Source organism: Lolium perenne, chromosome 2 (assembly GCF_019359855.2).
Source record: "Lolium perenne isolate Kyuss_39 chromosome 2, Kyuss_2.0, whole genome shotgun sequence".
In the NCBI taxonomy this organism is placed as follows: domain Eukaryota; kingdom Viridiplantae; phylum Streptophyta; class Magnoliopsida; order Poales; family Poaceae; genus Lolium; species Lolium perenne.
In genome coordinates this window covers 287,342,409-287,354,508 of record NC_067245.2, presented here as the reverse complement: position 1 = coordinate 287,354,508, position 12,100 = coordinate 287,342,409, and the positions used below count along the sequence as shown (strand labels likewise).

Here is a 12,100-nt window from a genome sequence, read left to right as displayed (position 1 = left end):
GAGAAACACCAAGAAGCAATAGGGATATGCAAAGTATGCAAAGTATTGAGCTCCCTAAGACAATGCGATCAAGTTACCCAACCGAAAGCCCCTCTTGATAGTGCGGCTATCTATCCTATAATCCGGTCTCCCAACAACCACCTTGAGACCGGTAAAAGGAAAACCTAGCAAGGCCATACCTTTGCCTTGCGCATCCCGCTTGATCTTGATGATAGCTCTTCAAGCTCCACTCAAGCCGGAATGCCTCACTTGATCATCGTCGCTTCGTGAAGACTCACAAATGCTCCCCCATACACCATGATGGGAAAGCTCTATTGATGCACATCTTCACATGTCCATTATTACCAAATGGACGGCAAACTTCAAGCATGTGATCCACTTGAGATGCTCATCTTGAACTTGCCAAACTCAACCTTGTACCTTCTCATACTCTCATAAGATAGAGCATGGCTAATATTGAGTTCCACATAAGACCTCCATCTTCATTTCTTCTTCTTGATCATATCACATATGTATCTTCAAACCGATGATCTTGATGCCAATACACAAGGTATACCTTTATCTTCATGGCATCCATACTTGAATCCAACACATGGAGAGCAAGTAGTACCTATGGAATATTCCTTCATATAAACTCAATGAAAACATTAGTCCATAGGGGTTGTCATTAATTACCAAAACCACACATAGGGGCAATGTACCCTTACAATCTCCCCCATTTTGGTAATTGATGACAACCACAATAAGAGGGTTTAAATAATGAATATTAGTGACAAGTACGCAACTTATCCGAGAATAAGTTGTATACAAGAGGTTGTATTTGATATGGTCAAGTAACACAAAGCAACTAGTCCATATCAAAACCGGCTCTACTCACACAACTACAACAAATGCAATGGATGTGAGTAGAACCAATATATATAGAGAAAACTCCCCCACAATGTATGCACGTGTGATGAACATGAATTCATTGCATATATTGTCAAGATTAACCATTGGGATAGTTTCCACTATATATATACAACCATGCAAGACATATAAATATGGAATGCATGAGAGGCAAAACACTTAAGCACAAACCAAGCTTAAGTATAAAACCATTCCCTTAAACCCTCTAAACTTCTCCCCCATTGGCATCGAGTGCCAAAATGGGTGAAAAATGTAGAAAGCCAATATAATGTGAGTTCCTTCCCAAGGTGTGCACTTTCTCATAATTTGAGTGGAATCAAGTGCACATATTCAATGACGAATACTTGAAGGAAGTCAAACTATATTGAGGATCAAAAGATTGCATAAAGGTAACATGGTGAAGTGAGCTTCAACAAATAAAGCAAGCAATCAAAGATCCAATTGGACAAACAAAGATATCAAGATAAGAGAGATATAGTGCTCTAAATAAAGTAAGAAAGCTCCCCAAGGTTCGTGCATAATTTATAATGTTTGCATTTGAATACAATATGCACAAACATGGAATCCTCACTCCCTCTATATCATTTAGAACATACCCAAGATAAAAATAATATGCTTATCAAGAATAACTTGAGTCCAACAATTACGAGATATGAGTGCATAAAGAAAAACAAGTAAACCAAGCACTCATAAATCTTCTTTACCAACACCACTAAAAGCAAAAGGGTAAAAGATGATTGGCAAGGAACAAGGATATCAAGTTGATGGATTAACACTCTCATGTATATAAGTTTCTAAAGTGGACATAGTGATCCATAAAGAAACATGCACACACAAGAGGTTAACAAAATAAATAAGACATGATATCCAAGATGAAGTCATAAAATATACCAAGGATGTTTGCTTAAAAAGCATATATAGCCTATGGCTCCAATTTACACACTTGTGGTATATGAATGAGCTTCAACCAAGGAAATCTCAAAAACATCACAACTAAAAATAAGGGAAGTAAAGCTAGTTGGAATGTTTTGAGAGAGGCAACAAGTATCACAAATACGGATTTATTTCACAATTTCATCAATATTGTACACAAGAGCTCTTTGAGGAATTGATATGCAATAAATTGCTAGAGGGCATATTTGTGATAGGTGAATCATAAAATATGATATATATATATAACCTATCATATGCATCTTCTCAAATTACTCAAGTGTTCAATAAGAAGTTTTACTTTAAAAGGGTTTTTCAAGAACCGCAATATTTTCGAAATAAATAATTTCATGCCAAGATACAACCTACAAGAGGTTGGATGCTATATGAGAGTGCATGAATAAGATACTTTTTACCGAGATGGCAATGGCTTGATGTAGTAGATAAGAGTTCATCGATCATCCTAGCTTGACTCCAATTCTCATATGGTGACAACACCTTCCTTATAGATGAGACAAGCCTCCATTGCATCTCCAATGTACCTAAAACATTATTCAAGTACATCTTGGTCCCCAAACTTATTGGGTCCAACATGGTTAGACTAACCACAATATATAGGACACACTCCATATAAACATGTGCATATTTAGATGAAGTTTGAATTTCATGCACATCTTAGCCATTTAGGATTTGATGGAGTATATCCTACATAATGGATCGAAAGAAAGCAAGCATGCTACAAGTATAAACAAATTACATATAAGCATGCACCAAAACTTTTAAAGATCCAAGAAAGATATACTTTGGACAAAACACCAAAGGAATTAAATAAGGCATAGAGCTGTCACAAAACAAATTTGTTGTCCAAATTATATCTAAGAAGCAAATCACAAAAGATTTGTTCAACAAAGTTCAACAAGTGAACTAAGAAGAAACCATTGAGCATAGAGGATGAAATAAAGCAAACATGCTCAAAGATTTATCTCATTCAAGCTAATAGAATATGTAAGAAGGAATGAGATAGCAAACTCCCCAAAAGAGCAAGGTTCGAACAAATAAACCAAACCCTCTACACCTTTCACAATGGCACAATGTACCATAAAGAAAAGGTTTGTCTTCCAAAACAAACACTTGATATGAATCAAGATAATTTATCAAAAGATTTTTCAAAGAGACAAGGAAGACACATGGGAGCAACAAGGATTTGTTGGAAATAAAATAAGACAATAAGAAGCAATCCAAGGTGAAGGTGATCCATAAATTCAACCACATATAAGGTTATCAATTGTCAAAGACAATGAGTGGGGACCCGACCCCGTAAAACAGGTCCCCACGTCGATTTTTTACAGTTTCGGCTAAGGGGTGGCTTTTGGCCCCTTACTTGTACGGGGCGGGAGGCTGAATACATGGCCAACCCCTCACTTGTGGCGGGCTGAAATTTCAGCACATAGCAACCGTCACAACGCATAATCTCGCCGGGAATCCGCCAAATTCGGCGAGCTGCGGACGAGGGTGGCCGCACGGGGCTAGGGACGGCGACGCGCGAGGCGCAGGCGTCGGCGGCCGCAGCGAGTGGCGCGTGGCCGGAGCGGGCGCGGGCGAGCTCGAGCGCGCAGCCGTGGCGACGGCGCCGAGCGGGCGCCGTGGCGTGGCGGGGCTGGCGCGGTGGGGGCCGGCCGGGATGGGGCGGGGAAGGGGCTGGGGCTATAGGAGGAAGAAGGAGAGGGTGAAGAAGAGGAAAAAAATTAATTTAGTATATTTGGGAATATTCCCTTTTAAAGTTTAGGTATACGGGGTCTGCTAGCTCGGATGAGTTTTCGGCAGACGAAAAGTGAATACAGGACCCTCTACTCGTGTTTTAAGGGGCGAAAAAATACGGGGCCTGTTAGACATGCTCTAAGTCACACTATGAGCTAGCCCCAACTCAACTCAACCGCAGGAACCACGTGTTAGCTGGTAGAGGTATCTGCCAGACCCAGATCTAGACGTCCAAGACCCTAGATTGGCGGCACCACGATGTCCACCATCCCAGCGCGCGAGCACACCTGCACAAGCACGACCACGTTGGTCGGAGGGAGAACAGACTGCAGCCGCCGGAGTAGGTGCAGTACTGAGCCGGCCCAAGGGACTCGTCCCCTACCGGGCCTTCTTCGCGACGAATTAGTTCTCGAACGTACAATAAGCAGCGACTTTCCGGCCCGGCCCAGCCCAGCAGAAGACAAGAAGACAATTCTGTAATAAATAGGCTTCTCACACGTCGGGGCCACGACCAGAGCGGAGGATCAGCTTTTCCCCATCGAATCGTTCTCATCTCGTCGTCCTCCACGTGAATTCCTGTCGCCTCTCCGCCAGGTAATGGATCGATCCGCCTCCCAGCAGATTTCGTTTCGTGAAATTATTTTTCCGTGTAGCATCGGTTTGGGCGGATCTGGGCTGCAATCCGTCGCGCTTGATTGGGTCGTTTCCTTGATGCGATCCTGCGAGTGCATTTAGTACACCTGTGTCATAGTTCCGATCGATTTGGGGATATCCTAAAAGATTGGGGAATCGCCGATTTGTTGCGAAGCTAGGCACTGTTGCTGGATCTTGGTTGATCTGATCTGGATTTGCAGTTTGAGGGAGGGGTAGTAGCTGGTGCCTGGTATGTAATCTTATGACGAACTGCTTGGTTGGATCCGCAGTCGTTGTTGGTATGTACGGTAAAATTTACCCGGATTAGTTTGCAACTCCAAGGTAGTTACCGGCGTACGGCTGTACACTTAAGCCGGCTGAAGCGAAATACTGCTTGTGTGGTAGTTTCGTAGCTCGCCGTGAGGAAGGTATTGTTAATCTCTTGTATTGTGAGGAGAAGATTTGTGGATTTCTCTTCCACTGTCGAGTTCTTGTAGTTACATATCTGGCATAATGTATAGTGATATAAGCTTCGCATTAGTTTGCTAGGAGTTTTAGGATGTTAATGTTCCATTACTATTTCGTAGACGACCTAGCCATGTAGTAACACTATTCCTTACCTTTTGCATTTGATTGACCATGATTCTTGATCCGGCAGCCCAAAAGATGGACGCAAGCAGGCGCCCAAGCGGAATTCAGCAATTGCTGGCTGCAGAGCAAGAGGCTCAGCAGATTATCAGTACTGCTAGGGCTGGTAAACTTCTCTTATTTTGGTGTAATTCGTTATGAATCAAATGACCTGTTTGTGTGGGCTATGCTTCTGTTGGTTAAAATGAATATTTTATACTTCATTTCATCCATCGGCTTTTGTAGGATTTGTCATGATGTAATATCATTTTTCTGATTTATCTGCTATGTCTTGCCTGCCATACTTAGTTGAATCGTACTGTAAAGTCATGGTGCCTGTTGTTCCGTTGTAACATCATCTTGTTTGTAGCAGTGTTCATTTGTTGGCATTCTGTAACCACTTTCCTTTCCTTGTAATATTCGTGTCATCTAATTCCATTGTTGAGTAGAAGTATACTTTACATATTTGTACACAGCCACAAGTCATGAAAAGAAAGTGAAACATCTGTTGCCCTTATTTCTTATTAATTGGCCAAATATATTCAATTGTTTACCATAGACAGGCTTGATCCTGTATGATTTTTATTGTCAACTATGAAGCTGAAATTAAAGAACATCCTTTTGTCTATAAACTGAATATATGATGTATTTGGCAGCTAAATCGGCAAGGCTTAGGCAAGCAAAGGAAGAGGCTGAGAGAGAAATAGCCGAGTACCGTGCGCAGATGGAGGCTGATTTCCAGAAGAAGCTTGCAGAGGTATGTACAGTGCATCTGCCATTCAACCTGTTTGTTTAAAAGATATTACAGGGTTTCGATTCATTTGAATTCCTGTTATTTCCACTTTCCAGACTAGCGGTGATTCTGGCGCAAACGTCAAGCGCCTTGAGCAGGAGACAAACGAAAAGATCGCACAACTCAAGCAGCAGGCAGCCAGCATCTCTCCAGAGGTGATTCAGATGCTGCTGAGGCACGTCACCACTGTGAAGAACTAAAGGTTGATGTGCATTCTGTCCTGCATATGATGGCGAACTTGTATTATCTGTTTATTTATTTGGAAGGTGTGATAAGAATTTGCTTTTGCCACTTCCAGCTGTAATTCCTTGTTTATTGTCTTGGAATAAGCTGCTGCGGCTCAGCAGCATGCCATGTCTGATACTACTTGATAAACATTTGGTGATTAGTTGGTAAATTTTGTGGAGTTCCAACTCATGTCTCTTTCTTGTATATCGTTGTATGGCTACAACTGTTCTTATTTATGTGAGGGCTAGCATATTCTTGTATGGCTACAACCATCTGTATCAGATGCAATAAACTTATCCTGGTTCGAATTGATTTGTGTCTATGAAGGCTGTCATATTTGTGCTTCGTTGATAGTGTTGCATCATGAATAAGCACAAGCTTGTTCCCCTATCTGGAAGAACATACAATACAGCAGGTTCACATCTCTAACCTGCCCGGTAAATGCAGTAATGCAGACGACATTGAACGTCTGAAACTACAGTGCTTTCCCTTGTCCTAAACGACGTGGCCTGCGCTTGCCCTCTGCCGGGCCGCGCCGTCGCCCCAGCTGCTGCCACCAGTTGGTCTTCTTGACCTGCACTCTGCTCAGGCTGCGCGTGCGCACCATCCCAGCTCGCGCCGGTGCCTTTCGCCCTCCGAACTTGTGCTTCACCAGCGCGTCAAACAGCGACGGCGCGTGTCCACCGCCACCGCGCCGCTTCGCCGTCACCACCGTCTTACTAGTGCTCTTCTTCTTGCCCTCGTCCTGTCCTGCAGTGCTCTTCTTCTTGCCCCCGTCGTGTCCTGCAGTGCTCTTCTTCTTGCCCCCGTCGTGTCCTACAGTGCTCTTCTTGCCCCGATCTTGTCCCGCAGTGCGGTGTTGGAACATCCCTCCGAGGTAGCTCCACGGCGACTTGCTCTTCTTCCCGCGGCGGTCGCCCCTAGACAGTGGGCTGTCGGAGCGCCCGATGTGGTGGTGGTGATGGTGGTCGTGGCGGTGGTGGAACACCAGGGCGAGCTTGTCCTTGAACCTTCGCAGCCGCCCTTCCCGTCTCTCCTGGCGCTCCCGACGGCGGCGGCTCTTCGACGTGCTCGATGCCTCCTCCAATGGGTACTCTGGCCGCGCACCGCCCCGCGGTGACACGGACACAGACGAGGAGGAGCAGGGAGAAGCTGAAGCGGCCGGCGTCGACGGCGCCGTGGGGCTCATGGAGGGAGACGGGATAGAGGCACTTGCTGAGCTGCTGCTGTACGTACTGCCGGAGTCGATAGGGTCCAGCATTTGCCGCGGCCGGCGGCTGGACCGGCCCGTGCTGATGCCGCTGCGAACGCTGCTGTCCTTTCTCCGTCGCTGCCGCAGGCTTAGTTCTTCAATTTCTTCAGCTCGGCGTACGCAGCGGTCCAGGAGCTCCCTGTTCGGCCTGATGCGACTGCGTATGGTCACCGCTTCCCCGTCGCTGCTCGGCGACGACCACCTACTCGTGCCCGCGCCGCGCCCGGCGGCTCGCTCAGAGCCACGACGTGACAACCCAGTGTCCAGCCTCCCGACGCAACGACTTGTGGACGAGCCACCCGCTCCCTGCGCCGTGTTACGGCCAAGCAACCTCGTCGTCGACGGCGCGCGGGACACGGAGCGGCGCCTGCTGCTGCGCTCCGGCGACGACGACGACCGATCACCGCGTCCAGAGCCTCGGCGAAGCCTGCTATACCTGTCACTACGGCCGACACGCGAAGCACTATCGCTCGCGTCGCCACGCCACGGCTCGGCGGCCATGGACGAACGGTGGGAACCGAGGCGGGCAATGCGCTGCTCTGGAGTAGTCGGAGGGAGCCGCGGCATTGCGGTTCTTGACGAGCGGTTGGAAGCGACGCGAGCGAGGAGACGATCGTCCCTCTCACGGCGGCGATGATCGTCGTAGTCGTGGCGGCCATCTCGGCTTCTCGCCGGGCTTTGCGGCTTCAGCCGGCGGGACCACTCGCTGGCGTGGATGCTGAGGCTGGGCGACGCGAGCGGCTTCAGGCGTTGCCCGGCGTCGCCGGCTGGCCGGCGGCCTGGTTGGATCGAAAGCCTTCTCTCCAGAGCGGGAGACATTAGGGGATCTGATAGCATCTGCAAATGTACAGAATAAACGTATGTTATGCTGATCAGCGTTTTCACAATAATTATTATATAGGTGCTGGAATTTGCAACTGAATGAAATGAATTGCCTTTGCTTGTTTTAGGAGAGTCTGCTGCGTAGCATTGTCTAGCATCTTCATCAGAAGAGATCTTGATGCCTCATCCAACTGCGGCAATTTTGCACAAAATTAGAGAGTTGCAACTGAAGACGTTACTCGTTAATCAACTGGTTATCATCTTAATACCTAATATAAAATTTCCTCCATAATTCCCTTGAACTAGTAGGTTGTATACAGTTGAAGAAATATCAAAGAGGCAATCTAGTTTTTTCTCTCTAAGAGGAGAAGCATTCTACGTAGTTAAGAATAATAGCAAACGTCATACTTACATTTTCATTAGCCTGCTGGCCCTTGTGAAGCAGCCCATAGAGCCCCTTCAGCGCCTGCAGATCTGACAAGACTTGCTCCATCCCCGTCGCATCCGGCGTCCTCCCTTCAACGCGACATGAAAGGGAGAGGAAAAATCATCAACACCGCCGTCAGATTGCAAACACCCAAGAACTTGCTTGCTGTTGCTTCCAATGGAAAGCACGGGGAAGAGAAAGCTATGCACTGGGTAGGGACGAACCAGGGGTACGGGAAGACGATGAGATCGACGTAGCCGGCTCCATCTTCGTCGACTGCATCAATCAAAATTTAGAAGTTCTGCGGTGGTAAGAATGATTTGAGCAAGCGGTTCCAAAATTCCACTGGTATGCGGAACGAGTGGCGTTAGGAGCAGGGATAACCGGTTGGAGAATTACGCGCCTTCATGGGCCGGAAAGTAGTAGGGCTGCCCCATCCCATGTGGCCCAAGTATACAGAAGCCCAGTACCAATTGGCTTACTTTCTCTTTGTCAGGGAAAAAAACTAACCTACTGTCTTTTTTTTCTCGTGCAGGGTGTGTAGAACTGTCAGATGGCTTATCCTGCCACGGGAATACGCTGCAAAGGTGATTAGTAGTAGGATTTTTAAACGCTTAGGTTAAGATTTGTGTCACGGTGTCCGTACTAGGTGCTTGGATTTCGTGTTCACGTGAAAAAAAGGTTTGGAATCGAGAATTTTGTATGTTGCCGGAGGAGCAAGGCAAGGGAATTGGAAAGGACCACTCAGCTCAGTCAGTCACCAATACGCACCCTGGTCTGGTAGGTCTGCTGATTCTGACCTTCCCTGCAAGCGACGTCCGTGTTCTTACATATCAGCAGCATAAATGTGCTGCCATATATAGCCACCTGATCTCTTCTCTGTGGCCGTACGTGTTCTTTCATTTTGAGCCTCGACGACAGGAGGAGGATGGCGCAGTTTTTCAGCCGCATGTGGGACAGAGCTCAAGGTAATTGTGCCATTTTCTTGATTCATTCATGCAATGTACTGTACCTACGTCGTCTCCAAGGTACATTCAGTTTACCTCGACTCGAGAAAAAGATATCAGATCATTCATCTGCAGTTTTCTGACGCAAGATGCGATGCGTGTTGCTTGGCTGCAGGCAAGCTGGATGTTCTGAGGATTTGCGAGAAGGTGTTCGAGGAATTGGCCGTCATGAACACCGCCAAGAACACCAAGCTCCTGGACATCAGCTCCCTTCACGTCGCCACCCTCATGGTCTACAAGTGAGTCATACAGTATCAAGTTACCGGCCTGGGCACATTGCTAATTTTGGTTCTCGTATCGACCCCGTTGGCCTTATCTTTTTTCCTTGTTTGCTAATTTCCTCCGCTTCGCCAAACATTTCATTATCCAGCTCGATCAACAAGCAGCTGGTCGGACCTCACAAGGACCCTCCCTGCATGCAGGTCATCTCTTACAAAATGGAGGTATTTGCTCTCTTTTTCCTTCTGAAACTTCCTTACATAGAGTGATCGGTTAAGTAAATAACTGGATTTGAAACGACTGCAGAGCTACCGGGCAGTGAAGCCGGAGGGGATAACGCAGCAGGAGTTCCGGGAGCTGATCATGGAGTGGGTGAAGAAGGACCTGCGCCTCGTCCTGGCCAACAAGGCTGCGGTGGCGATCCTGGCGGCGCCGCTGCTTGCCGTCTCGGCCAAGAACGCCGGCAGGCAGGTGCCGAGGATGAGGGACACTGTCGACAAGGTGCCCACGCCGCTGCTCTTCGTAGTCTTCTCTGCCGGGCTCATGCTCCTGCAGGACGTCAGGGCGGGGAAGCAGTGAGCACCTGTATCTGTATGAGTACGCCATCAACAATGTATTTAAGCTGCAGCCATTGAATGAAATTTGTATGCAAAGGTCTCGGGATCCATAAAACTGCTCCTGACATAGCCGCCGCCCTCCTCCTCCCCCGCCCCTCCTCCCGGGCGGCGGCGGAGGATCTGCCCGCCCCGAGCAGCCGACCCCAGACCACCGCACCTCAGCCACCGCTGTAGGCTGTAGCCGGCCTCGGCCCTGGCCCCGGCCCTGGCCTTGGCCTCGGCTCCGGCTCCGGCTCCGGCCCTGGCCACAGCCCCGGCCCCGGCCCCGGCGGCGCCCCTTCCGTCGAACGATGAGGGGGAGGAGAGAGTTTCCGTGGCGGCGTTCCATAGGAGGTGATGAAGCGCCGGTGGAGAAAGCCGGACGGCACGGCTACTTGGCCGGAGCCTGATGCTATCCGTCGGTAGCCATGGAGGATTCGGTGGATCGGTGGCGGCCTCCGCCCCCGGTGACGGTTCGGCGGTGGTACACATGATCCGCGTCGTCGTCCTCTTCCCTGGTGATCCGGCGGGAGGGATTGGTGGCGTGGGGCTGCTGGTCTTGCTTTGTTTTTTGTGGCGGTCCTCGGGTTTCTCGCAAGCGAATATGAAGATCTACCGGAGGTCAGTTTGCCTTGATCTGGCTGGAGACATGAGTTTTGGAAAGCTCCACCGACGAATGGAATAGTGCATCTTTTGCCTAGAGTTTGCTGGATCGGTGGTATTCGGTCGCGCGCACCCATGTTTTTATTCCGACCGTCTGTTTCCGGAGGAGCGGCGTGAAGCTCTATTCTGTGTTGACATCAGGTGACTTTTTATCCATGGTGAAGTCAGAAGAAGGAATATCATGAAGGCCGGATTGGTGGACTGGCTAAAAGAGGTTCGAGTCGCCGTGATGCTGAGGGATTTGCTTGGCATTCAAGGCTCCGCAGCAGTGGCATGCATGTGGGGTGGCAGCACAGGTGAAGCTCAGAATCTTACATCTCAGGGTGAAAACCCAAGTTCTGGCCTTAACTGGTTGGGACTGGCAATGAACTTGTTGAAGGCATTGTTTTGAGAGTGGGGACTATCTTCAGGGTAAAAACTTAAGGCCTTTGGTCGGGCGACGACGACGCTGGTGCATTGTTCCCTTCTTGAAGGCGTCGCTTTTAGAGAGTCTGTATTTCAGGTGTTGTCACGGTGGTGCTTCTATTGTTGTTGCTATGTCTGAAATATTGTAGCGGGACTTTTATTTCTTAGTTTTCTTTACTCTTTTTTGGTTGTGTGCATCCATACTGCCACTAGGGTGGGGCGTTGTTGCAGAGGGTGGGTGTAATTGGCACCTTTTGATATTACTATACTCCCTTTATCTAAAAAATGCAAAGGGCTCGGTATGAGAATTTATAGCCAAAGAAAGTGGTCACAACGGTACGGGCTCCCTTTCTCCGATGGCCTCTCTAGGCCTTAGGTGAGGGAGGTCTTGATCGGCGGCTTCCACGGTGGGGGTGTGGTGACCCTGCATACCACTGCATGTTGTAGTATGCCAGTCGTTGACATAACATATGCGAAGTACCAATCCGCAAATATTACATCCCTCAGAGTAGTACAATAGAAACATAGCTGGTCTTTATTTCACTCACTTAATATTAGAAACCACATATTTACATCATACTGGAGCTCCTCCTGGGTCCATAGAGAATAACTCAAAGGTTCTTGGTGAACCCTACTTAATTTATACAACATAGGTCGTAGCAGGCTAGGTATCATTTCTACTCAAGCAGCTTAATACTATAGAGTTGGTGCTGCTCGACTACTACTACTGGTGTTGCTTAAGCGGTGTCTTCTTCTGGAACCTCCCCGGTTCCGTAGACGATCAGATAATCTACCCCCTCTACTCGTCCAGAGAGGTCTAGTTCTTCATAG

The 12,100-nt window shown here is 48.0% G+C and overlaps 3 protein-coding genes across 3 annotated transcripts; 2 read left to right on the top strand and 1 right to left on the bottom strand.

The window, feature by feature from the left end:
• Positions 1 to 4,107: 4,107 nt before the first annotated feature.
• On the top strand, positions 4,108 to 6,067 carry LOC127336337 (V-type proton ATPase subunit G 1). Its single transcript, XM_051363144.2, has 4 exons — positions 4,108 to 4,191; positions 4,889 to 4,984; positions 5,514 to 5,614; positions 5,707 to 6,067. The coding sequence occupies exons 2-4, from the start codon at positions 4,897 to 4,899 to the stop codon at positions 5,848 to 5,850; spliced, it is 333 nt and encodes a 110-aa protein (XP_051219104.1). The 5' UTR covers positions 4,108 to 4,191; positions 4,889 to 4,896; the 3' UTR covers positions 5,851 to 6,067.
• A 136-nt stretch (positions 6,068 to 6,203) lies between these two features.
• LOC127336338 (uncharacterized) lies at positions 6,204 to 8,723 on the bottom strand. Its single transcript, XM_051363145.2, has 4 exons — positions 8,604 to 8,723; positions 8,365 to 8,468; positions 8,066 to 8,143; positions 6,204 to 7,967 (listed from the first exon to the last, which is right to left on the bottom strand). The coding sequence occupies exons 1-4, from the start codon at positions 8,659 to 8,661 to the stop codon at positions 6,354 to 6,356; spliced, it is 1,854 nt and encodes a 617-aa protein (XP_051219105.1). The 5' UTR covers positions 8,662 to 8,723; the 3' UTR covers positions 6,204 to 6,353.
• A 521-nt stretch (positions 8,724 to 9,244) lies between these two features.
• LOC127330701 (uncharacterized) lies at positions 9,245 to 10,237 on the top strand. The gene is made up of 4 exons (XM_051356825.2): positions 9,245 to 9,347; positions 9,502 to 9,625; positions 9,757 to 9,829; positions 9,912 to 10,237. The coding sequence occupies exons 1-4, from the start codon at positions 9,308 to 9,310 to the stop codon at positions 10,182 to 10,184; spliced, it is 510 nt and encodes a 169-aa protein (XP_051212785.1). The 5' UTR covers positions 9,245 to 9,307; the 3' UTR covers positions 10,185 to 10,237.
• The last annotated feature ends 1,863 nt before the right edge of the window (positions 10,238 to 12,100 follow it).

Bases quoted from the DNA above. Each gene is read 5' to 3' on its own strand.
- LOC127336337 (XM_051363144.2), top strand. From the start codon at position 4,897: ATGGACGCAAGCAGGCGCCCAAGCGGAATTCAGCAATTGCTGGCTGCA. The intron at 4,985-5,513 runs GTAAACTTCTCT...TGTATTTGGCAG, and splicing joins TATCAGTACTGCTAGGGCTG to CTAAATCGGCAAGGCTTAGG. The intron at 5,615-5,706 runs GTATGTACAGTG...TCCACTTTCCAG, and splicing joins TCCAGAAGAAGCTTGCAGAG to ACTAGCGGTGATTCTGGCGC.
- LOC127330701 (XM_051356825.2), top strand. From the start codon at position 9,308: ATGGCGCAGTTTTTCAGCCGCATGTGGGACAGAGCTCAAG. The intron at 9,348-9,501 runs GTAATTGTGCCA...GCTTGGCTGCAG, and splicing joins CATGTGGGACAGAGCTCAAG to GCAAGCTGGATGTTCTGAGG. The intron at 9,626-9,756 runs GTGAGTCATACA...TTCATTATCCAG, and splicing joins GCCACCCTCATGGTCTACAA to CTCGATCAACAAGCAGCTGG.
- LOC127336338 (XM_051363145.2), bottom strand. From the start codon at position 8,661: ATGCAGTCGACGAAGATGGAGCCGGCTACGTCGATCTCATCGTCTTCC. The intron at 8,469-8,603 runs GTTCGTCCCTAC...GTCGCGTTGAAG, and splicing joins ATCGTCTTCCCGTACCCCTG to GGAGGACGCCGGATGCGACG. The intron at 7,968-8,065 runs GCAATTCATTTC...GTACATTTGCAG, and splicing joins CTCTCCTAAAACAAGCAAAG to ATGCTATCAGATCCCCTAAT.